The sequence below is a fragment of the Rhinatrema bivittatum genome, chromosome 2, assembly GCF_901001135.1.
Source record: "Rhinatrema bivittatum chromosome 2, aRhiBiv1.1, whole genome shotgun sequence".
NCBI classification, from domain to species: Eukaryota; Metazoa; Chordata; class Amphibia; order Gymnophiona; family Rhinatrematidae; genus Rhinatrema; species Rhinatrema bivittatum.
In genome coordinates this window covers 281,664,718-281,688,906 of record NC_042616.1, presented here as the reverse complement: position 1 = coordinate 281,688,906, position 24,189 = coordinate 281,664,718, and the positions used below count along the sequence as shown (strand labels likewise).

The following is a 24,189-nucleotide window of genomic DNA, read 5'->3' as shown; positions in this document are numbered from 1 at the left end:
CCTCACTGTCAGGAGGCGAGGTCAGCAGCAAAAGGTGAGACAGTACGTAGAGAGGGATGTGGATACAATTGCCAGAATAGGTCCCCCTAGTGGTGAGGAGCTGGGCAGACCCCGAGGCACGGAGATGCAGGCTGAGTATGGAAAAGTGCAGAGAGAAAGCATCCCCAGGGGTGGAGCCTCGGAGCGTGTCAACACAGGAGGTATGACGTAGGCTTACCTGAGGAGTGGGGAAGCCCAGGGATCTCTGGCACTATCCCGAGGACCAGGGCAGTGCAGAACAGTCTCTGAGATGCTGCAGGACGCTACCCCGAGTAGTGGGGAGCGGGGTGTAGGCGCTGGGATACTCAAGGCACAACCCTGAGGAGCGGGGAAGCACGGCACAGTCACAAATGAAGGCAATGGCCCGCAGAGCGGGGTACACCTACGTTTAGTCTCCATGAAGCAGAGTAGGGAGGAAATGGCCCATCCCTGAGGTTCCTGCCTAGGCATCCATAAGGGAGGCCGTATAGCGCGCATGTGCACTTAGGGAGGCCCGGAGGAGACATGGCGGTCGGCGGCGTCCTCGCCGCCCTGGGGAGTCCTGGAACGGAGCAACGAACGACGGAAGTAGCTGGCCACTGCCGCAAGTTTCCCCAGGGGAGAGAGAGAGAGACAGAACACCACCGTGAGTAATAATGGTCATAACAAAGTGGTCCTCAAGGGTTCAAAAAAGATTGCTGGGATATTTCAGTGTTCTGGCAACCTGAAGACTAGAGGTCTATTCTGAATGTGTGGGACTGAGGTGGGAGTGGGGGAAGCTTCCAAGGGGTGTGGCACTTAAAAAAAAAATCTTACCATAGAGGTGTGGGGAGGTGGGGGGGGCGAGTATAGGTAAATGCCAGTGACCCTAAACAAGGATGTGCATAAGTGAACTGAGGCCTGCTGCTATGTGCACAGACTGAACCAAAAAGTGCAGACTTAAGCAATCTAAAGATGGAGGTTTCAACCATGTGATGATCTTGGTAACTTTAAAGGAGACCGTGAGTCACATAGATGTGAATCAACTGCCATTATTCTTCCATGCCACACATTTGTCAGCACCTCACAATGTGAGAGGGAGAACCTTGGACAAGAATTGTGCACATGTTCTTGCTGAAAACTTTGTATCTAGCCATGAGACCAGCTATGAATGTGTACTGTTCAGCACATCTGCTGATGAAATATAGAATATTCATATACATCTGGACTCAGATCAGATCATTTGCATTCCACCACTCCTGTGTCTGTAGAAGTTGGTAACATCCAATCAAGATCAACATGGGAATCCTGTGGAACTGAATATACAATACAATGAGGTTCTGAACAGAGAAAAGATCTCTGAACTATACAGACTGTGGATTATCCCAGAACATTTTCAAAAAAGGGATTCTATGCCCTAGAGCAGGGGTCGGGAACCGATGGCTCGCGAGCCAGATATGGCTCTTTTGATGGCTGCATCTGGCTCGCAGACAAATCTACTAAATCAGTGTGTCGCCACACTTTCCAGTCCCCCGCTGACCCAGCTGCTCCCCGGTCCTCCTCCGCCCGGGCTTAAAATGCTGTCAGTCCGGGCGGAACGCGGCAGAATAGCTGGAGTCGGCGGCACCGGCATGCTCTCTTCTTCCCGCCCCCCCTCCCCCCCCCCCCCCCCCCCCGCGGCCCGGAAGAGGAAGCGGCAGAATAGCTGGAGTCGGCGGCACCGGCATGCTCTCTTTTTCCCGCACCCCCCCCCCTGCGGCCCGGAAGAGGAAGTGGTGAGCATCGGGTGCGTGTGCGGGAAGAAGAGACCACGCTAGTGTGGTCAGCGTCGGTCCGACGAAAAGAAGAGTATGCAGCGCGGCTCGGAGGAAAATAAAGAAGAGCTTCAACCGCGGCCGATGGGACTCCTCCTCCGCGAGGGCTGAAAATGAAGGAGATTAGCGTTGGGAGGAGGCTGCTGCTGCCGCGAGTTCCCGGGGTGGGGGAGAGAGAGAATGAATGAGCGAGCAAGCATGTGTGTTTGAGATCCTGTGTGTGTGAGTGAGAGATTGCATGTATGTGAATGATTGAGAGCCTGTATATGTGAAAGAGAGTATGTCTGTGATTGAGAGCCTGAATGTAAGTTTACGATTGGGAACCTATATGTGTAAGTTTGTGATTGAAAACCTGTTTGTGTGAAAGAGTATGTGTGTATGATTGAGATCCTTTGTGTGTGAGAGAGATCATGTGTATGTATGATTAAGAGCCTGTGTGTATAAGTAAGAGAGAGCGCATGTGTGTCTGTGTGTGATTGAGAGCTGTTTAGATGAGAAGCATGTGAGTATGTGATTGAGAGCCTGTGTGTAAATGAGAGAGAGAGAGCATGTTTGTAAGCATGTGAATGAGAGTCTGTGCGTGAGAGAAAAAGACAGCATGTATTTATGTGATTGAAAGCCTGTGTGTGTGTGTGTAAGTGTGAAAAGATAGACAGCATGTGTGTAAATGTGTAATTAAGAGCCTATATAAGTGAGAGAGAAAAAGCATGTGTATGTGTGAGTGACTGAGAGCATGTGTGTATAGGTGTGTAATTGAGAGCCAGTGTGAGAGAGAGCGCTGGTATGTGACTGAGAGAAGAAAATTCCAAGCAAACCACCCCTCCTCCTGCTAATTCAGAACAATCTCAGGACACCTGGATATCAAACGTTCCCAGATATGCAGAGCAAAACATTTTTTGTATCCTTATTATTTTTCATTACTGGGTCTTTGTGTCTGCTATTTTGAAATATTTTGTTGGTATCTGGAAATTTTTTTTATGAGTTTTTAATTATTGGATATTCCACTCATCAGCTGTTTCGAAATATGTTCTTTTTGTTAGTACAGTTTTACTGCGGATGATTTTATATTTCTTGATTTGTTTTATAAGGATGGGTGATGTTTCTTTTTTCCTTTGTTACACTGCATACAGAGACTCTGGCTTGTTGCAGTTTCCAATTCAGTTTTTTCTGCATGCTTCTAGTTATGCGTTTTGGTCTCTTTATTCTCTGTTAGGTGAGGGTCAGCACGTGATTCAGGTGAGGTTTTCTGCTGGCGTGTAGTTTCTGTGTAGGACTCTAAAGCAGCCTGGCTTGGTCCGTTTTCCTAATAGGAGATGTATTGGTGTCTTAAGGCCTGGTGTAATATTTTCAGAGACTTATTGTACTTTAAAAGTGTGATCTTACATAAAATGCACACATTTACTTGTATTTAGTTTTAAACATATTGTATGGCTCTCATGGAATTACATTTTAAAATATGTGGCGTTCATGGCTCTCTCAGCAAAAAGGTTCCTGACCCCTGCCCTAGAGTTTTGTATCCAGAACTTTGATTGCTGTAGTGCATCAGACCTGCAAGTAAGATTGAGTTTCATACTCAGCAGCCTGCTTCATAAGCGAGAAGCAAGCGTCTTGCCAATTATCCATTGAAACATAGAAACATAGAAACATAGAAATGACGGCAGAAGAAGACCAACCGGTCCATCCAGTCTGCCCAGCAAGCTTCACACATTTGTTCTCATACTTAACTGTTTCTCTTGGTTCTTAGTAACCTTATGTTCTAATTCCCTTTTCACCCCCACCATTAATGTAGAGAGCAGTGCTGGAGCTGCTTCCAAGTGAAATATTAAGTTTGATTAGTTGGGTAAGCGGCAGCATAGCTCTCTGCCATGAAGCAGAGGGCAATGCTGGAAATGTGTGAAGTATCAGTTTTTCTTTTCCCCTGTCATTGAAGCAAGGAGTCATGCCGGACATGCACCGAAAGTGAAGAATGCCTTGAAAGTCACATTAACTATCATCAAATATTGAAAAGCCTAATAATTGGTAATACCTATAAGCCCATGAACCCATCCCTGTTTTTTTTTCTTTTTTTCTTTTCTTTTTTTAATTGGGAGATGGATGCCCTTCATCCTTCTACTCTGTGAAGGTGGACACCTACCACCGGCCACTGGCATCCCGCTCCGTTAATGCCTCTGTGGCTACTGCCGCTCCATGCAGTGTTTTACTACCTGCTCTTTATATGCGTCCTCTAGAACTGATGGATCCCATCCCTGGGTTTTTTTATTATTTATTTAATTGGGAGATGACAGCCCTCCATCCTTCCGCTCCGTGAAGGTGGACACCTACCACTGGCCACTGGCATCCCGCTCCGTGAATGCCTCTGTGGCTACTGCCGCTCTGTGCAGTATTTTACTACCTGCTCTTTATATGGACACCTACCACTGGCCACTGGCATCCCGCTCCGTGAATGCCTCTGTGGCTACTGCCGCTCCGTGCAGTATTTTACTACCTGCTCTTTATATGTGTCCTCTAGACCTGATGGATCCCATCCCTGTTTTGTTTTTTGTTTTTGTTTTTTATTTAATTGGGAGATGACAGCCCTACATCCTTCCGCTCCATGAAGGTGGACACCTACCACTGGCCACTGGCATCCCGCTCCGTGAATGCCTCTGTGGCTACTGCCGCTCCGTGCAGTATTTTACTACCTGCTCTTTATATGCGTCCTCTGGACCTGATGGATCCACAATATTTATCCCATGCCCCTTTGAAGTGCTTCACAGTTTTGGACTTCACCACTTCCTCCGGAAGGGCATTCCAGGCATCCACCACTCTCTCCGTGAAGAAATTCTTCCTGACATTGGTTCTTAGTCTTCCTCCTTGGAGCCTCAGCTCGTGACCTCTGGTTCTGCTGATTTTTTTCTGTTGGAAAAGGTTTGTCATTGTCTTTGGATCGTTAAAGTTTTTCAAGTATCTGAAAGTTTGAATCATATCACCCCTGCTCCTCCTTTCCTCCAGGGTGTACATATTTAGATTCTTCAATCTCTCCTCGTATGTCAACCGATGAAGACCCTCCACCTTCCTGGTCGCCCTTCTCTGTACCGCCTCCAACTTGTCCTTGTCTCTTTGTAGATACGGTCTCCAGAACTGAACACAGTACTCCAGGTGAGGCCTCACCAAGGACCTGTACAAGGGGATTATCACTTCCCTTTTCTTACTCGATATTCCTCTCTCTATGCATCCCAGCATTCTTCTGGCTTTTGCAATCGCCTTGTCGCATTGTTTCGCCGACTTCATATCATTAGACACTATCACCCCAAGGTCTCTCTCCTGCTCCGTGCACATCAGCCTTTCCCCCCCCATCGAATACAGTTCATTCGGATTTCCACTCCCCAAATGCATGACTTTGCACTTCTTGGCATTGAATTTCAGCTGCCATATCTTCGACCACTCTTCCAGCTTCCTTAAATCCCGTCTCATTCTCTCCACTCCTTCCGGCGTGTCCACTCTGTTGCAGATCTTAGTGTCGTCCGCAAAAAGACAAACCTTACCTTCTATCCCGTCCGCAATGTCGCTCACAAAGATATTGAACAGGACCGGTCCCAACACCGATCCTTGCGGTACACCACTTAAAACCGCTCTCTCTTCAGAGAAAGTTCCATTTACCATCACGCATTGTCTTCTGTCCGTCAACCAGTTTGCAATCCAGGTCACCACTTCGGCACTCACTCCCAAGCTTTTTGTTTTATTCACCAGTCTCCTGTGCGGAACCGTATCAAAAGCTTTGCTGAAATCCAAGTAGATGACATCTAGCGCTCTTCCTTGATCCAATTCCTTGGTTACCCAGTCGAAAAAGTCAATCAGATTTGTCTGACAGGATCTTCCCCTGGTGAATCCATGCTGCCTCTGGTCCATCAATTCTCCGGACTGTAGATATTTCACTATTCTCTCTTTCAACAGTGACTCCATTACTTTTCCCACCACCGAAGTGAGGCTAACCGGTCTGTAGTTACCAGCCTCTTCTCTGTTCCCACTCTTGTGAAGCGGGACCACCACCGCTCTTCTCCAATCACTCGGCACCACTCCCGTTTCTAGGGATCTATTGAACAGGTCACACAGCGGACCCGCCAGCACATCTCTGAGCTCCCTCAGAATCCTTGGATGAATCCCATCAGGCCCCATGGCTTTGTCCACTTTCAGATTCTTTAGCTCTTCCCATACATTTTCTACTGTAAAATGATTTTCATCTATTCCACTACCCTCCAGCTTCTTGTGTAGAAATGGTCCTTCTCCAGGGTCTTCTTTAGTGAATACAGAGCTGAAGTATTCATTTAATATTTCTGCCATTTCTTCGTCTCTCTCCACACATTGATCATTTCCACCTTTCAATTTCACTATACCACTATGGACTTTTCTCTTTTCGCTGATGTATCTGAAAAATGTTTTGTCACCATTTTTTATCTCCTTGGCAATCCTCTCTTCCGCTTGACTTTTTGCCAACTTGATTAATTTCTTCGTCTCCCTCAGTTGAATCAAATATTCTTCTTTGTGCTCCTCCCTTTGGGATCTTTTATATTTTTTGAATGCTGTTCTTTTAGCTTTAATTTTGTCAGCCACCTCGTTTGAGAACCAGATAGGTTTCATTTTCCTTTTGCTTTTCTTTACATTTCTAACATAAAGAGTAGTTGCCTTGGTGATTGCTCCTTTTAGATTGATCCACTGCTGATCCACATCTCTCTCATTCTCCCATCCATTTAGTTCTTCCTCTAGGTACTTCCCCATTTCCTCAAAGTCTGTGTTTTTGAATTGTAAAACTCGGGTCTTTGTGGTTCTTTTCCCTATTCTTTTAGTGATATTAAACCATATTGTTTGATGATCACTGGTGCTGAGGTGGGTGCCCACCTCGACATCAGAGACATTATCTGCATTAGTGAGCACTAAGTCGAGTATATTTCCTTCTCTCGTGGGTTCTAATACCATTTGTTTGAACAAAGCTACTTGCATGGCATCCACTATTGCTCTACTATTTTTAGATTCTGCAGATGGGATTTTCCAGTCTACATCTGGCATATTAAAGTCACCCACGATCACCACTTCTCCCTTCTTACCTATCTTATGGATGTCTTCAACCAGGTCTCTGTCCAGCTCTTCCTTTTGGTTCGGGGGCCTGTAAACCACTCCAATATAAATTGATGCTCCATCATCTGTTTTTAGGTCTACCCATAGTGCTTCTTCCTTGCCCCAACTTCCTTGTAGCTCAGATGCTTGGATATTGTTTCTGACATAAAGAGCCACACCTCCCCCTTTTCTATCCACTCTGTCCTTCCTTAACAAGTTATAGCCTGGTATTGCCGTATCCCAATCATGAGATTCTGTGAACCATGTCTCTGTGATAGCAACAATGTCCACTTCTGCCTCTATCATTAGGGCCTGCAGATCTGGTATTTTATTTCCCAAACTATGAGCATTTGTGGTCATAGCTTTCCAGGTACTCTCTTTAAGATTATTGCTTTTCCTGTACTCCTTATGAGACTTTAGTTGAGATTTGTTATTCACTTCACTCTTTCCTTTTGCAGTTGTGCCACTGATGCCAGAGTTATCCATCTCAATTTGCTTTTTCTTTTGGTTATGTATCTTGAAATTCTGCATGCATTGGTTTTCTCTCTTTTCTGGTAACACTTCAATGTTTTTCTCTAGGACTTCAGTTTTTAATATAGGGAAGGCTTTTTGTTCTTGTTGCATTTGATACTGTGTGTGTCTCCTAGTAACTGGTCCAATTCTACCAGAGCCCACTGTAATCCTGGTTTTTAATGATTTACTTAATGACCTGCTTGAGTGGGGGGGTATACTTGTTGGCTGCAAATCTGTCACGAATGGGTGACTATGGGACACATGTGTAATCCTACCTGAGCCTACTGTATTTCTTTTTCTTGACTCCTGGTTATTCTTTGGTATTGGGGAATTATTTTCTGAGTAATGCAATGTGGGTGTATTTTTTGTAATTAAAGCTAATTGAGCTTTAACCTCAGTCAGCTCCTTTTTCATAGAAGAGAGTTGTGCACAGATTGGGCAAGTTCTACGTTTCCAGATGTTTTCCCTCAGAATAAAGGCTCCACAACAGTTGCAAAGGATAGTTCTCATATTGGTAAAGTTTTGGGTTGGTGATTCTTAGATGGTAACAATTTACTAATTTATCTTGTTGCTAATGCTAATTTAGTCAGTCTATATTAGAATCTAAGGCCAGGGGTGGGTGGGTAGAGGGGTAGGGTGGGAGGGAAACAAACAGTTGAACCTGGGACAAGCTGAGTAGAGCAGGACACTTTCTGGAACTTTATTCGTCCTTAAGCTATTAAAGATCCCTCAGCACTTCTGTGCCAATATTAAGCAGATTATTAAAGAACAGCTATACAAAATAGAAATGCAGTTATACTGGATCTTAAAAAACAGACAGTTTGCAAGGAACCAATTATAATTATTATATAATAACAGACCTAGAGAAAGGTATAAACTGAGCAGTTCTACTTCACAGAGAACTCAGATATTAATGGAGCACAGAGCAATGATCAGAAGGAAAAGTGAAAGTAAACCAGCAGGGTTTTGGGGTTTTTTTTTTGTTTTTGTGGTTTGTTTTTTTCCCCCAGAAAGACCACCACCAAAATTAAGAGTAAGAGCACTTGAAAGAAGGGAGATTGAGAGACTTTTTCCCCAGAAAGAGCACCACAGAAATTAAGAGTAAGAGCACTTGAAAGAAGGGAAATTGAGAGACTTTCCTATTACACAGCGCTCAGAGGCTAGTAAATCAAATCACCAGTAGAGGAATATTAAGAAACACTGATATCTATTATGCACAGATTCTCTACTATATATTAATTCAAATTTTAAGACAGCCTTATCTGCACCGGGAACAGAAGATTCCTCTTTTGGTCTTCCACTAAGCAGTCTGCAATGCTCTAGCCAGGTCACTAATTAGCTTCTCTGCCACACCCAGTCTGGTTTTAACCGGACACCTTTAGGAACCTTCCAGTTCTTAGATATTAAAGATCCCTCAGCACTTCTGTGCCAATATTAAGCAGATTATTAAAGAACAGCTATACAAAATAGAAATGCAGTTGAAAGAACTAAAGCTAAGAACTTCTTTACCTTATTCTGACAGACTTCTCTCACAGATGGGCTTCACTGGATTTGCCCAAAGGCTTTGAAACAGGTCCTGGACTAATGCAGGAGTTTGACCCGCAATGGCTTAAGGGTAGAATTAAACTCCACTTAATTACCTTTGTGCTGGGTTAATTAGTTGGCAATTAATTAACAAGTGCAAAGTTGAGTTTGGAGATAACACACAAATTCTGTTTATCTTTTTTAACCGTGCTTTTTGCTGTGAAACTTTAACAAACTAAAAACAAAAATAAAGAAAAGAAATAACTGTACAGTATTAAACCTTGTATACACGTAAGAACATGCCATACTGGGTCAGACCAAGGGTCCATCAAGCCCAGCATCCTGTTTCCAACAGTGGCCAATCCTGGCCATAAGAACCTGGCAAGTACCCCAAAACTATGTCTATTTCATAGAGATGTGAATCGTGTGATCAATCGTCTTAACGATCGATTTTGGCTGGGGGAGGAGGGAATCTGATCGTCGCGGTTTTTTTTTTTTTTTTTTTTTTAAATCGTTTAAATCGTAAATCGGGGGAGGGCGGGAAAACCGGCACACTAAAACAACCCTAAAACCCACCCGACCCTTTAAAATAAATTCCCCACCTTCCCGAACCCCCCCAAAATGTTTTAAATTACCTGGGGTCCAGTGGGGGGGTCCCGGTGTGATCTTCCACTCTCGGGCCACGGCTGCGTTAATAGAAATGGCGTCGGTGCTACCTTTGCTCTGTCATATGACAGGGCAAAGGTAGCGCCGGCGCCATTTTGGTTCCTGTCCCCCGACGTCACGAGCACAGGAGATCGCTCCTGGACCCCCGCTGGACCCCCAGGGACTTTTGGCCAGCTTGGGGGGGCCTCCTGACCCCCACAAGTCTTGCCAAAAGTCCAGCGGGGGTCCGGGAGCGACCTCTTGCGCTCGTTGCCGTATTGCAAAATGGCGCCGGCCGTATGGTAGCCTCCTGACTCCCCCCAAGCTGGCCAAAAGTCCCTGGGGGTCCAGCGGGGGTCTGGGAGCGATCTCCTGCGCTCGTGACGTCGGGGGACAGGAACCAAAATGGCGTCGGTGCTACCTTTGCCCTGTCATATGACAGGGCAAAGGTAGCGCCGGCGCCATTTCTATTAAAGCAGCCATGGCCCGAGAGTGGAAGATCACACTGGGACCCCCCCACTGGACCCCCCAGGTAATTTAAAACATTTTGGGGGGGTTCGGGAAGGTGGGGGATTTATTTTAAAGGGTCGGGGTGGGTTTTAGGGTTGTTTTAGTGTGCCGGTTTTCCCGCCCTCCACCTTCCCCTCCCCCTCCCCCGATTTTTGACGATAAATCGGGGGAATTCCTATTGTATCGCGCCTCTAATGATTTTTTACCTGCAACTTGCTTCCCCCCATTCCCCGTCCCCCTTCAGTTGAGCCACTTAACTAGCTACTCTCCTTTTTTTTTTTGTTTTAATATAACTGGTTACGTCTCACTACACAAAGCTGGATAACGTTAGACCTGCTGCATGGCATGACTAATGTTACCTAAAAAACTTATTTGGCTATTCCTATTATTAGAGTTAGCCAGATAAGTTACGTAGCTAACTCGTCCCCGTCCCAGAACACTCATTAATTATCTGGCTAACGTTTATCCAGATCATAACTTATCTGGCTAAACAAACGTTAGCTGGATAAGTGCATCAATGTTTAAAAAGTTGCCTTTTAGCTGGATAAATTGTGAGTTATCCAGCTAAATGTCTTTTGAATATTGAACTCAAAAGCTCTTAAATAATCTGTGACAGTTTAGTTCTGGACTAGGACTGTGTCTTAGGGTGCAGAGCCTGGGGAAATTCCCTTCCCCCCCCAAGATATTGAAAAGTGAGATGACAGGACCATTGTACTTTTTTTATTTTTATTTTTATTTTTTCTTTATCAAATTTTCAACTTACATAATCAAATAGTCCTTGATATATAACAGATTTTATGGTTACCAGAAATTCTTAATATATAGATTTATAATAAACACATTAAGTTCTTAACCATAAATTTTCAAAGCCCACAAAGAAGGAGTTCACCTTAAATTATTTGAAGGTTATAAAAAAAACAACTAACAGAATACTTAGGATTGTGTTGTTAATTTCCTAATTGGAGAGTTTACTTTATAATTGAGAACCAATCGCAATACTTAAGGGGTTGTTGACTCCAACTTTCATCCTTACTTCTATTATAAATTTTGTCAATTGTGAAGGTTGGAAAAAACAATATCTGACATTTTTATAGACTATACTACATTTACAGGGAAACCTTAGCTTAAACATGGCTCCCATCTGCAAAAGGTTTGGCCTCATTAAGATAAATTGCTTTCTTCTTGTTTGTGTTTCTTTAGTGACATCTGGAAAGATCCTCACTTTAATTGACAAAATTTCTCTTTAATATTTCTAAAGAATAACCTTAAAACCCAAATCTCGATCTGTGGTTAGTAGAAAAGAAATGATCATTGTAGCAGGCTGAACCTCCCCCCAAATTAGATGACTCTTAATATTTCTGATACATTCAAAGGAGAAATCCCTTGAAAATCTTGATCTTTTCCTATCTTTTTCTTCCACGAGGGAAGGTAATAGACTTGATTCAATGGAGGCATAGCCTGCTGAGGAATTTTTAGGAACTCCACGGCAAATTTGTTCCACATTTCTTTCACGGAAACAGCTGGTATTTTGGGAAAATGTACCAATCTTAAATTATTATTTCGGATCTGATTTTCCAGGTTTTCCATTTTTCGAGTAACATATTGATTTTCTTTTATTAACATTGCATTTTGTTCAGCTAACTGCTTTATATCTGCCTTAGTAGACTCTATAACCTGATCTCTTTTAACATCATCCAGTATTACTTTATTAACTTTAGCATCCCAACTTTCTATTCTTTTCACTAATGGTTTCAAAGATAAAATAAAATTTTTATTAATTATTACCAACGTTTCCCAGATAGTCTCTAAGGAAAAGATAGGTGGTCTAACTATAAGCACAGTGTCTGCTTCACAAAGTATTGTATCGGAGGAAATATTGGGCTCTACTTGGTGTAGCAATTGCCCCTCCGTTGCTGTCCCTTCTGGGTCTCCAACAAAAGTGGTACCTCCCGCAACAGGTATCGTTATTGTTCCGGGGTTTCCCTCTACTTCCACCAATGGGGAAGTGGTTTCCACATTTGATACTGTTCTTATTGTCGCAGGGTTCCCAGGTGGTGTTCTCAGTACCGGAGAGAGTGTTATTACAGAGTTACGAAGGGAGTCCAAACCTTCCTGGCTCCCTTCAAGCGACGTCTCATCCGGATCTATCACTCCCCGCCTGATATGGGCATCCATGGGGCCCAATACTGCTACTGATCCCTCCATTACTGGCCTCTCTCGAGCCCGACGCTTCTGGGATGAGTGAGGCATAACCAATATAAGAATCTTTCAAGCTGGGAAATATCCAAAATGAAGGACCACTTAGCTTAATTAGGATTGTGTGTGGTCCAGGGTAGCTCCTTCAAGAGATGTAGGAGTTGAGAAGTCCCAAAGATCTTCGGTATTGGGAAAAGTCGTCTGGAGATGAAAGTAAAACAAAGCTGCGCGCTGGCGTCAGCTGCACGCTGCTAAAGGGCCGCTTATGAAGGCCCCTTCCGGCATCGCCCTCTCTATGACATCAGACGCAGTGAGCTCTTTCAATAATCACAGTCTGGACAAGCTGCTGATTTTTTTCTCTCTCCCCGGCAGATCTCCGACTCTCCTGCTCACTCTCCTTCCAATCTCTTCCATTGTACTTTTTATCCTGGTGCTGATATGTGTGTGCACAGGCTGCTGCTGCAGCTCCCACTGGCACTCTCAAAGGATGAGAAATGGTCTTAGATGTCTGGCTGGGCATGGCTACTACTACAGTTTGGGTGCCCCAAATCTCCAATTGGTCCTCTTATCCCAAGGGCAGCCTTGCACAGAAGATATGTGGTGGATCAAACTTAAACAACTTATAACATATTTTACAATCTTGTATGTATGTATGTATTTATATATTTATTGAAATAATAATGCTCATGAATTGATTTGCAATTGTTTTCTCATGTTACTGGCAACACAAAAATTATTATGAAGTTATTACTTTATATATTTGCATTCTTACTTTTGTATGTTTTAGATGAAAAACTTAGTTGACTTTTAACTGTATTGGGTACTAACTGTAAGCAAATATAAATTAAACCTTCTCTTGAAGAATAAAGGAAAAGTGATGGTATTAATTAGGTAGGGGTTCAAGTAGCTTGAACACTAGCAGCAGGAAATTAGCTTTTGTGTGAAAACAGCATGAAATGTAACTTTGAGAAGCTGTCTAATTTATCAGCAGGAAACAAATTGCTCATATTTTTTACTACACTCAATTACTCTGTCCACTTCTTTGTGACCTGGTCACCCTCTAAATCTAGCTTAAAAAGCTAGTACCTAAATAAAGCCTGCTAGTTTTTTCAAATGAAACAACTTTCTCAACCTTATTTGCTCTCTTCCCCTCCTTCATATCATTGTAAATGCAGCAATACTACCAGTATTTTAAATAACTTAAGAGTTTAAGCATTCAAAATAATTAGAAGCCTTTTTTTTGTTGTGACGTTTTATGTCTGAGTTATACCCATGTCTTCCTAAGTTATTACGTTTTTAAATGTACCTTCCGGCTTTCGACCTTCACCATTTTAGATTCTAAGTAAATTAGGCTGTTACTGTGCTGCCTTTTTGTTTTTCAGAAATGTGCAAAGCTGCCGATATAAATACATTTGTAGGTTAAGGTGATTATAGACCACATAACCTCAAAAAGGAATCTTGTTTTAAGTTTCAAGATGATTGTGATCATGATAGGATGCTGCTGAACTACCTATGGTGTCACCTTGCATTTTTGGCTCTTTTTTAAAAGAAGATTGTGTCAGCTGTGGTAATAGGCCTGAAGTTTAGAACTTCTGTAGACTGTGAAAAATGTCTCAACAGTGTGTCTCAATGGAAATGGATTCTTCTGTGATAGTAGTGGTTATGGTCAGAGCTCCCTGTCTCCCTGTGGAGAGAAACCATTTCAAGGAGACTTGATGACGAAAGTAGTAGTAGTAGTCTCTTCTGTGTCTGTAGAATTTCCCATTGGATGAAATTGGGGTGGTTGCAAGCCAGCTGTTGAGGACTGGAGCGCTATATCTAGTGGGGGTGGCTTTGCTTGTGGAGATCACATTTTAAATGTAATGGACCATCATTGTATGACTTGAGTAAGCTATTACTAGGAAGGTTAAGGTCTTGAAAAACTGAATTGAAAAACAGCAGGATTCTACATGGAAGATTAGGAAAAAGGTGGAGAAGATAGAAGTTAAGAATTGAGTATATCGGTGGATATCATATTTATGTTTGAAGGCAGTGATGTTGTTGGATTGGATATCTATATATAATTTACTTAGGAGGAAATGGTGTCTATCTGCAGCAGAGTATTAAGGCTTCTATGCTTACTTCTTCCAGCAGCCCCAGAGGACACTGCAAGCTATCTAGGCTTTAGTTTCTGCAGCCCCCACATTGTTTCCAGCAGTAGAGAACTGGAAGGCTCATTTGCATACTTTTCCAAGCAGCCTCAGCTTATGACACCATGAGCTATCTAGGTTTGAGCTTTCACAGCCTTTGAACTTTTTAATGCAGCAGAGGGCTTGAAAGCCCATCTGTATTCTTCTCTCAGTAACCCCAGCAGAGAACTCTAGAAGACACTGTGAGCTATCTAGGCTTCAGCTCCCACAGTCCAGCTTCCATATACTCCATTGTTTCCAGCAGCAGAGGGTTGGAAAGCATCTAACAAAATGCCACTTCCTATAAATTTTCAACATATTGCTTTTTTGGATACAATAACAGGGAATTAGTGCAAAACAAGCATCAATAAAGTATGCAACCAGGTAGTTATAAATAGATTAATTGTAGTCTCTGAAGAATCGCTGACAAATTTAAAATAAACCAATAGATTAAAAGTATTATAGATGAGTTTGAACATCCCTGCTCCCTTAGAAAATGTAATTGCTACCAACTAAACAAAATTAAGATGCAGACAGAAGCTGGGGCTGAGGGGTGTGAGGCAGGCTGTACTGCTCTTGGGGCTGCAGGGGGGTAGAAGGCAGACAGTGATGAGGCTAAGTAGGCTGTTTTGGGGCTTAGAATAGGTAGGGCGGACTTTACTAGAGCTGGAGGAAGGGCAAGTCATAGGGGCCTCCAGGGAATTTTCACAGGTGTCAGCTAGTAAATATTAAATCATTGTCTGCACATAATACTGGGGCCAATAGAAAGAGTTGCTAAAGTTGAACTGATATTGGACCATTTAGTGTAATACTTTTTGAGCTGGGTGTTCATCAGGTAAGTTTTAAGCACGTGAGCAATATGGAACTTAAACCAAGTTGCCTTCGTAATAATGGAGATATAGTAACATAGTAAATAACAGGAGAAAAAGACCAAAATGGCCCATCCGGTTTGTCTGGCTTGGGTTTAGGGTTATAACATCGCTTTCTGCAGGTTTCCTCTATTCTCTTGTTTTTGCGTTGTAACTGCCGATCCATGCACCTTACCCTTGTGCTTGTTTCATCAAATCAAGAAAAAAAGTCCATGGCCGCATCTAGACTTAGCCTGAGACCCAAGGGGATGTATTACTCTTTCAAGACTAGTCTATGAATTCAGGAACTGGAGAGGGGTAGTCAAGATGGCTGTACGTGGCTGACTTGCCACTGTTACTGGGTGGTTTTTTTGCCTTGTTTTTATTTATTTTTTCCTCTTATGATTGTTATGGGGAAGAACAAGGGCACAGCTCGGACTTACTTTGTGGTTTCCTTCTTGGCAAGTTTCAGTGGGTCCTATTGCCTATTTTGTTGTGAGGTCTGGAATGGTGACAGTTTTTTGAAGAGCTCCAGAGAAGTATCATTGAGTTACTCCGGCAGGGTAAGGTGTGCTGATGGTGCCTCTAGACATATCGATATCTCTAAGCCTGGAGCTTCGTGAACCTTCTTCACAGCTGGCCCCCTTAATGACATCACTGTCTGTGATGAATATTTCTCCCTTGATCAGCAGGGAAAGGCTTCAGTAAATGCTGGAAGTTTGAGAGGTGTGGGAATGGAGAAGGGATAGCATCAGCATGGCTGAAATGCACAAGGACTGGCTTTGGCTCCTACTGAGATGATGAGGATCAAAGTTGTCCCAATTCAAACATCTCTGCGGGGTTTCCAGGAACAGCAGCCACAACCCATAATGCCCAGCTTTGTTTTAACAAATCCCCAAGTTATTATCTTAGAAGGGACATATGAGGCTATTGCTACACTGTCCCTAAAATTTGGTCAATTTTTGGCTCAACAGGAGGCTGATCCAGCTAATCAGAACTTTAAGAGAGATTTTTTTCTCAACATAAATAGGTTGCATGAAGTGGAATTTAAAGTGGATGCTATACAATAGTCATTTAGTTCCCTGGTCAGACATTTCTTCTTAGAAAGGTTGAAATTGGTGATACCTATAGACTTGTTTAGGAAATTTCTGATGGAAATTCTTAAGATGCCTGAAAATGCTTTACCTCGTGTATCACGAGTATACTATCTTCCACCTTTTGTTAAGAAAACTTGGGACAATTTCTCAAAAGATTTGATGCCTCAAACTTCCTTCAATGTGTTGAACTTTGATGGCTTTAGTTGCAGAAACCTGAGGATGAAGAGGTGGTTCCATTCACATTAATAAGTTTATCTTGTTGTGATTCTGATAAAGATTATCTTTAGACTGCTTTTTCATCATAAGGTAACTTCCTTTTTTTTTTATTTGATGATGCGAATGATTCCATGTATGGCCAAAGTCATGCAGTCTAAGAAGAAAAGACTTTTACTGTTGAAGTTTTGAGTCCTTCAGTTAGGAACATTGTTCTAGTTTAATTTTTCCATGCAAAATGTATAATTAAATATAGAGATGTGAAATATTTATTTTATGAGCCTTTTCATCTTTTAAAATTTTTTGAGTGATAGAGCAGGCCAGGAATCCATCTGCACTATGGCTGTGTCTTCTCCAAGAGTTTGGTGGGTCGCATTAGGATTTTTAGGCTACGTTAGGTTTTTCTTTTTCCTTCTTAATTATCAAATATTCTTTGTGGTGGTAATGTTTGTCGTCTTAACATTGTTCTCAGCAAAGTTTCTTTGATGTATAAAAAAAAAAATCCTAATCCAATGTAGCTTTTCTGACCCAAAGAATCTCTGTTTCCATTTGGCTATGGCAGTTGGATAGAAATTTAGGGTCCTAATAGAGTCTGCTGGGTTACTAGACAAAGGGCAATGAATTTGTAAGTTGTTGGCATAGCACTGCATTGAAAGCTGAAAAGCTCAATAGTATTCAAAAAGGGAGGCTAACAGATGTTAAATAATGTAAAATTGCACCATGTGGCTGCTCTTACGCCAATTAATTAGAGATTGAAATCTTCCTCTCCACACTACTAAATGAGATCTGTTGAAAAAAAAAAAAGGATTGAACTATTGGACTGCTTTGCCCGCAGTCCCATGTTCTGGTGCAGACCTCTCACTCTTCTCCACCCCAGCATTTCCATCCCCCCACCAAGTTGCAAACCTCACCCTTCCTCCTCTTCCTGAAGCCCTCTTTCTCTCCCCCCAGGCCTTGCTTGAAACTAACATGCCTACATTCCCTGTGTTCCTGTCTGCCCCAGGCCAATCATCATTTCCTTATAAGGCCCCCATTGGGCTGAAGATGCTTCTGCTGATATTTCCTCCTGGGCCCTCCCGTGGAGTACAAGTATTTATAACCTACTGTTATTGGGTCACCAGCCAAGAAAATGTACTGCAGGCAAACCCTACAAATCTCTACCATTGATATTAGATGGCTCCTTTCCTGAACACTCTTATGGATTGTTTATTTTTTCTTTTTAGCAGTAATCCCACATTCTCCGCCTCCCAAATTGTTTGCACAGTCGAAAGCCCTGTGCATTTGTCTTTCAAATAATATCTGATCTCTGATTCAGTTTGATCCCTTATTGTTTTTTTTTCTTTTAAGAGACTCTCATTCTCTATCTACAAATAACTAGTGAACTACATAAAATATTGAAAGTTGTACCCATTTTCGAACTTTTTAAAATGGGCCTTTGAGAAGTGCATGGGGTGAAATTTCTTTTGTTCAGAACACTCCTTCTTTAACACAATTGGCTCATCATGAGTAAATGCATGCTGTTTTATAAGAGGGGAAAAGAAGAGAATTTTAACATTTTGATGTGAAGTCGATATTAGTGACTCTTCAGAAATGGGATCTCACCAATTTACTTCCTCCAAGCAGTGAGCCTGATTTTATTGTATGTTTTCTTCCATTTTGTGACTGTTAGGTAAAGTCCTTGATAAAATCCCTCTCTCTCCCATCTTAAAATAAGAAGTGGAAGGCCAGATTTAAATGTAAAACAAATTTCTGGAAACCTCTTATTTCCTTTGTCTGTGTTCTGACTAGACTGAAAGCGCAGGGGCTTTCTTTAACATAAGAACATAAGATATGCCTTACTGGATCAGACCAAGGATCTATCAAGCAAAGTATCCTGTTTCCAACAGTGGCTAATCCAAGTTGCAAGTACTCAAACAAATAAATCTCAAGCTACTATTTCTTATTAATTAATAGCAGTTTATGGATTTTTCCTCTAGGAACTTATCCAAACCTTTTTTAAACCCAGTTACACTAACTGCTGTAACTACATCCTCTGCCAATGAATTCCAGAGCTTAATTATGTGCTAAGTGAAAAAGAACTTTCTTTAGTTTGTTTTAAATGAGCTACTTGCTAACTTCATGGAGTGCCCCCTAGTCCTTCTATAATCTGAGAGAGTAAATAACCAATTTACATTAACTTATTCAAGTCCTTTCATGATTTTGTGGACCTCTGCCATATTCCCCCTCAGTCATCTTTTCTCCAAACTAAATAGCCCTAACTTCCTTAGGATTTCCTCATAGGGCAGCTGTTCCATGCCCCTTCTCTGCACTTTCTCTAGTGCAACTATATCTTTTTTGACATGCAGCGACCAGAATTGCACACAGTACTCAAGGTGTGGTCTCACCATGAAGGCATTATAACATCCATCATATTATTTGCCATTCCTTTCCTAATAATTCCTAACATTATGTTTGCTTTTTGATCACCACAATACACTGAGCTGACTATTTCAATGTATTATCCACTATGATGCCTAAATCTCTTTCCTGAGTGGTAACTCCTAAGATAGAACCTAACATTATGTAACTACAGCAAGGGTTATTTTTCCCTATATGCATCACTTTGCACTTGTCCACTTTAAATTTCATCTGCCGTTTGGAAGCCCAATCTTCCAGTCTCATAATGTCCTCCTGTAATTCATCACAATCCACTTGAGATTTTTCTTCTTTGCGTGATTTTGTGTCATCCGCAAATTTAATCACCTCACTCATCGTACTCCTTTCCAGATCATTTATAAACATATTAAAAAGCATCTGTCCAGGTACAGATCCCTGGGGCACTCCACTGTTTACCTTTTTCACTGTAAAAACTGACCATTTAATCCTACTCTCTGTTTCCTGTCTCTTAACCAGCTTGCAAGCCACAAAAGGACATCGCCTCCTATCCCATGACTTTTTAGTTTTCTTAGAAGCGTCTCATGTGGGACTTTGTAGCACACCTTCTGAAAATCCAAATACACCAAATCTAGTGGTTCACCTTTATCCACGTGTTTATTCAGCCCTTCAAAAAATGTAGGAGATTTGTGAGGCAAGACTTCCCTTCGGTAAATCCATGCTAGCTGTGTCCCATTAAACCATGTTTTATTACAGTTTCCATGATTTTTCCCTGCACTGAAGTCAGATTCACTGGTCTATAGTTTCCTGGATCACCCTTGGAGCCCTTTTTAAATATCGGGGTTATATTGGCCACCCTCCAGTCTTCAGGTACAACAAGCTCCATGTCCTTAAAAAACTTAAACCCCTACTCCACGCCCATGACTTCCGCACAGTCATACAAGCAACCATTTGTTCCAAAATGGACTATTGTAACTCCTTACTCCTAGGCCTCTGGTACTCTACCATCAAACCGCTTCAAATGCTGCAGAATGCAGCGGCTAGAATTCTTACCAATACCCGCAAATCTGACCACATCACCCCTGTCCTCAAAGAACTCCATTGGCTCCCTATCTCCTTTCGCATTCTCTTCAAAACCCACACTATTATCCACAAAACCCTACACAACCCCAATATACACTGGCTCGACAACTCCCTCCGCTTCCTCTCCTCCAACCGACCCACCAGAACAGCCTACAAAGGCACCTTGTATACGCCCTCCCCAAAGACCACTCACCTTACCTCCACGAGAGAGCGAGCCCTATCTGTTGCAAGCCCCCCCCCCCCACCCTGCATGGAACTCCATGCCTACTGAATTCCACTTAGAGCCTTGTACCCTTAAATTTAAAATAAAAACTAAATAAAAACCATGTTAATGTTAATGTTACTGTTACTTCTCTTCTATCCTATTTCTTGTTACCCTCCTCCCAGTTTTTAATTCCCTGTTAAAATGTAATTTCCAAACTTTACCAGTTTTGCTGTAAACCGGCATGATGTCCACAACTAATGCCGGTATATAAAAATGTTTAAATAAATAAAATAAATAAATAAAGACATGGCTTTTTAAACAGGCATACCCCGGAATAGGATACACTCCCATCCCTTCTGTGTATTCTGTATACTGTGAATTTCCCTCCTCCCCAGTTGTCCATGTTATTATATATAATGTCCTTTACAGTTTTCCTTATAAGTTAAATACTTCTTTCCTTTTTTTCCGGTACTCCTCGTCCTAAGTACATTAGTATATAAATACTCATCCTTAACTTCTCCTCCTGCTCCCCTGTTTTTCCCTTCCCTGTTTATTGTATTTCCATTAAGTTCATTGTAAACTGATATGATGTAGCCACGAATATCGGTATAGAAAAGCTGTTAAATAAATTATTTTAACGATAGGCTACAAATTAATTGAAATAGGTCTGAAATTTCATTTTCTATTTCTTTCAGAACCCTGGGGTGTATACCATCTGGTCCAGGTGATTTGCTACTCTTCAATTTGTCAGTCTGGCCTACCACGTCTTGCAGGTTCACCGTGATTTGGTTCAGTTCATCTGAATCATTACTCTTGAAAACTGTCTTCGGAACGAGTATCTCCCCAACATCCTCTTCAGTAAATACTGAAGCAAAGAAATTGTTTAATCTTTCCGAGATGGCCTTACCTTCCCCAATTGCTCCTTTAATCCATCGATCATCTAACGGTCCAACTGACTGCCTCGCAGGCTTTTTGCTTCGGATATATTTAAAAAAAAGTATTTATTGTGAGTTTTTGCCTCTACAGCCAACTTCTTTTCAAATTCTCTTAGCCTGTCTTATCAATGTCTTACCTTTAACTTGCCAGTGCTTATGCTTTATGCTATGTTCTTCTGATGGATCCTTCTTCCAATTTTTGAATAAAGATCTTTTGGTTAAAATTGCCTCTTTCACCTCACTTTTTAGCCATGCTGACAATTGTTTGACTTTCCTTCCACCTTTCTTGATGCATGGAATACATCTGGACTGTGTTTCTAAGATGGTATTTTTTTTAACAATGCCCACACCTGTTGCATCATTTTACTTTTCTAGCTGCACCTTTCAGGTTTTTATTTTTGGTTTTTTTTTTTTTTTTTAAATCTATTTTTCTCATTTTATCAAAGTTTTCCTTTTGAAAGTGGTGCTAGAGCGGTGGATTTACTTACTGTCCCCCTTCCAGTCATTAATTCAAATTTCATATTATGATCACTATTGCCAAGCAGCCCCACCACCATTACCTCTCTCAGCAAATCCTGCGCTCCACTGAGAATTAGATCTAAAATTGCTCCCTCTCTCGTCAGTTCCAGAACCCATTGCTCCATAAAACTGTCATTTATTCCATCCAGGAACTTTATCCTTCTAGCATGTCCTGATGTCTTACCCAGTCAATATTGGGGTAATTGAAATCTCTACAGTGCTGCACTTGTCTAATATTAGTATAGAAAGAAGTATGAGCGGTGATTGTTAGCTCTGCAAGCAAGACATGTGTTTCTGTTTAAGGTACGACGTGGGAGGATGCCATTTCATCCTCAGGAGTGGGACTATAACAGGAGCAGTAATACTCAGCATTACTTTTAATACCATCTTGTTGTTTGGGGTAGTGAAAATAGTCCTGATTACAATCACGAGCTCAGGTTTGATCACAAGCATGGCGTTTATTTGAATAATTCCAATTCATGGAATTAATTTTAACATGATGAAAGTCCATGAATTGTGCTGCCCTAGGTTTATTTTGCTGAGCTTATTCTGCCCTCCAGCTCCCCTACCTCCTGCTGCAAATTACACCATTTAAAGACTTCTCTGAATTTTTGATCTTTCAGAAGTGTTCTGTACTTCAGTTTTTTATTTTAGCCACTGGAGAGCTTCCTAGGCTGAGAGACACTTGCTGCTGAGTCTGTGTCACTCTTGTGCTTACTTACAAGTTAAGGAAGGAGGTGGCTGCACACACAGTAAATGAATCTGTATTGTGGGAGCTTGAATGGGAGTGAGTGTAGCCCAGAGAAATGCTGGTAACTAGTTCAGGTGATAGCTTATTGTGAAATATTTATTATATTTCTGTTAGAGTATGTTAACCCGAAAATATCTCCTTGCAAGAACCAGCTGAGTGCTTTAGACTGGAAGAATTAAGTAGCACAAGTCTTTCCAGCCTGTTGACAGGGAGAGAACGGTCCTGATTTTGAATCAATGGGATGGATTAACAGGACTGTCCTTAAGTGGGGACAAATCATGTCAGTTATCCTAGGCCCCATGCTTTGAAAGGGGGGGGGCTCTGTGGAGGAAGGAGATAATATTCTCAGTCACATCTCTTGTGTTGACCTGCGTGGCAGAAAAGGTTGTGTTATCAGCTGTCCATGCCACCTGCCAGCTCAGCATTTTGCTCCGTCACCCATCCCCCAGAAGTCAGACCAGATGCACCATGACTCACCACACAGATGACTGGAGAAAAGGGGGCCAGTGTTATTAGCCTTTTGGTTTAGACAAGAAGCAATGAGCAGCATTGGGAAGTTTAGAGGCTGAGAGAGTACTTACTCGAGAAAGATGGAAGGAAAAATGAAAGCGTGCTTGCTGAGGTCGGCTATATTTTGTGTGCATGGAGGAGGGCAGTCGCAAGTCTGTATCAGGTGGTTGGGATTAGCGCCACCCAAATGCTATTCAGGCTCATTGGGAACGCACCATAGTTGGCAACGGACCTTGCTCTAGCTGATTCATCCGAGGACCTGCACCTGTCTAAATGTCAGCCCTGCTGATCAACTCTGGTGGCCATTTGCTACTAGTAAAGCTACTCTGTCTGGTGAACACAGTCACAGGGATGAGAGAAAAGGAAAAAGATTATCTTCTGTTCTTTACTGGAAGGTAGTGGTCTGCGAAGACACTGATGCAGAGCTTCTGAATTTCTCTCTGTGCCCCCCTCCCCTAGTGTAATACTAAGGATTGTGATGTTGGCGTAACAGTTTTGAGCTTCTTGTGTATTTAGTTCCCTGTTTGACAAGACCAAAGTCTGTAGTAGCAGTATTGAAGTTTCCATGGCTGAAAGTTTATTCAGAGTAATGCAGTCGGGTAGATATTAAAAGGAGAGTGGTTCCCGGCGCACGTGCACGGACGTGCGGATTTTATAACTAGCGTGCGGCAATGCGCGTATGTTATAAAATGTGATATCTGTGCGCACATGGGTGCCGGATTTTAACATCCGCATGTGCGGGTGGCCTGCGACCCGTGCGCGTGGGGTGGGGATTTTATTAAGTACACGCGGCGATGCGATCGGGCCTAGGCCAGTTCCCTCCCGGTCTGCTCCCAATTAAGAAGCGGAGTTGGAGGGAACTTCCCTATCCCTACCCCTTCCTACCTTTTCCTCTCTCCTTGCCTCCCCGACCCCTAATCTAAATCTAACTATCCCCTATTTTTTTTGTTTCCATACTTACTGCTCCTCCGGAACAGAAGTATTTTATGCACTCCAGCCGGCTGCCGGCACGTGCTTCCCCAGGACAGCAACTAATGATGCTGTCCCGGCCTGCTCCTTTCTTTAGGCCCGGCACTTTGGCACATATCAGTGGTTACGCGCGTGGCTGGGCCCTTTAGAAAATGCACGCAGTGGGGTAGATTTTAAAAAATAGCGCGATCGCATACTTTTGTTCACGCACCAGGCGCAAACAAATGT

General features: G+C 42.4%; 1 protein-coding gene across 6 annotated transcripts in view; it reads left to right on the top strand.

The window, feature by feature from the left end:
• TPK1 (thiamin pyrophosphokinase 1) overlaps positions 1-24,189 on the top strand; it is an 831,917-nt gene that overhangs the window by 20,791 nt on the left and 786,937 nt on the right. For 2 of the 6 annotated variants that reach the window (XM_029589573.1, XM_029589574.1), the window contains exon 3: positions 20,973-21,001. The exons of the other annotated variants lie outside the window; for them this stretch is intronic. In XM_029589573.1, coding sequence (XP_029445433.1) covers positions 20,973-21,001 — 29 coding nt within the window. The remainder of the gene's footprint in view (positions 1-20,972; positions 21,002-24,189) is intronic. 6 annotated transcript variants of the gene reach the window in all.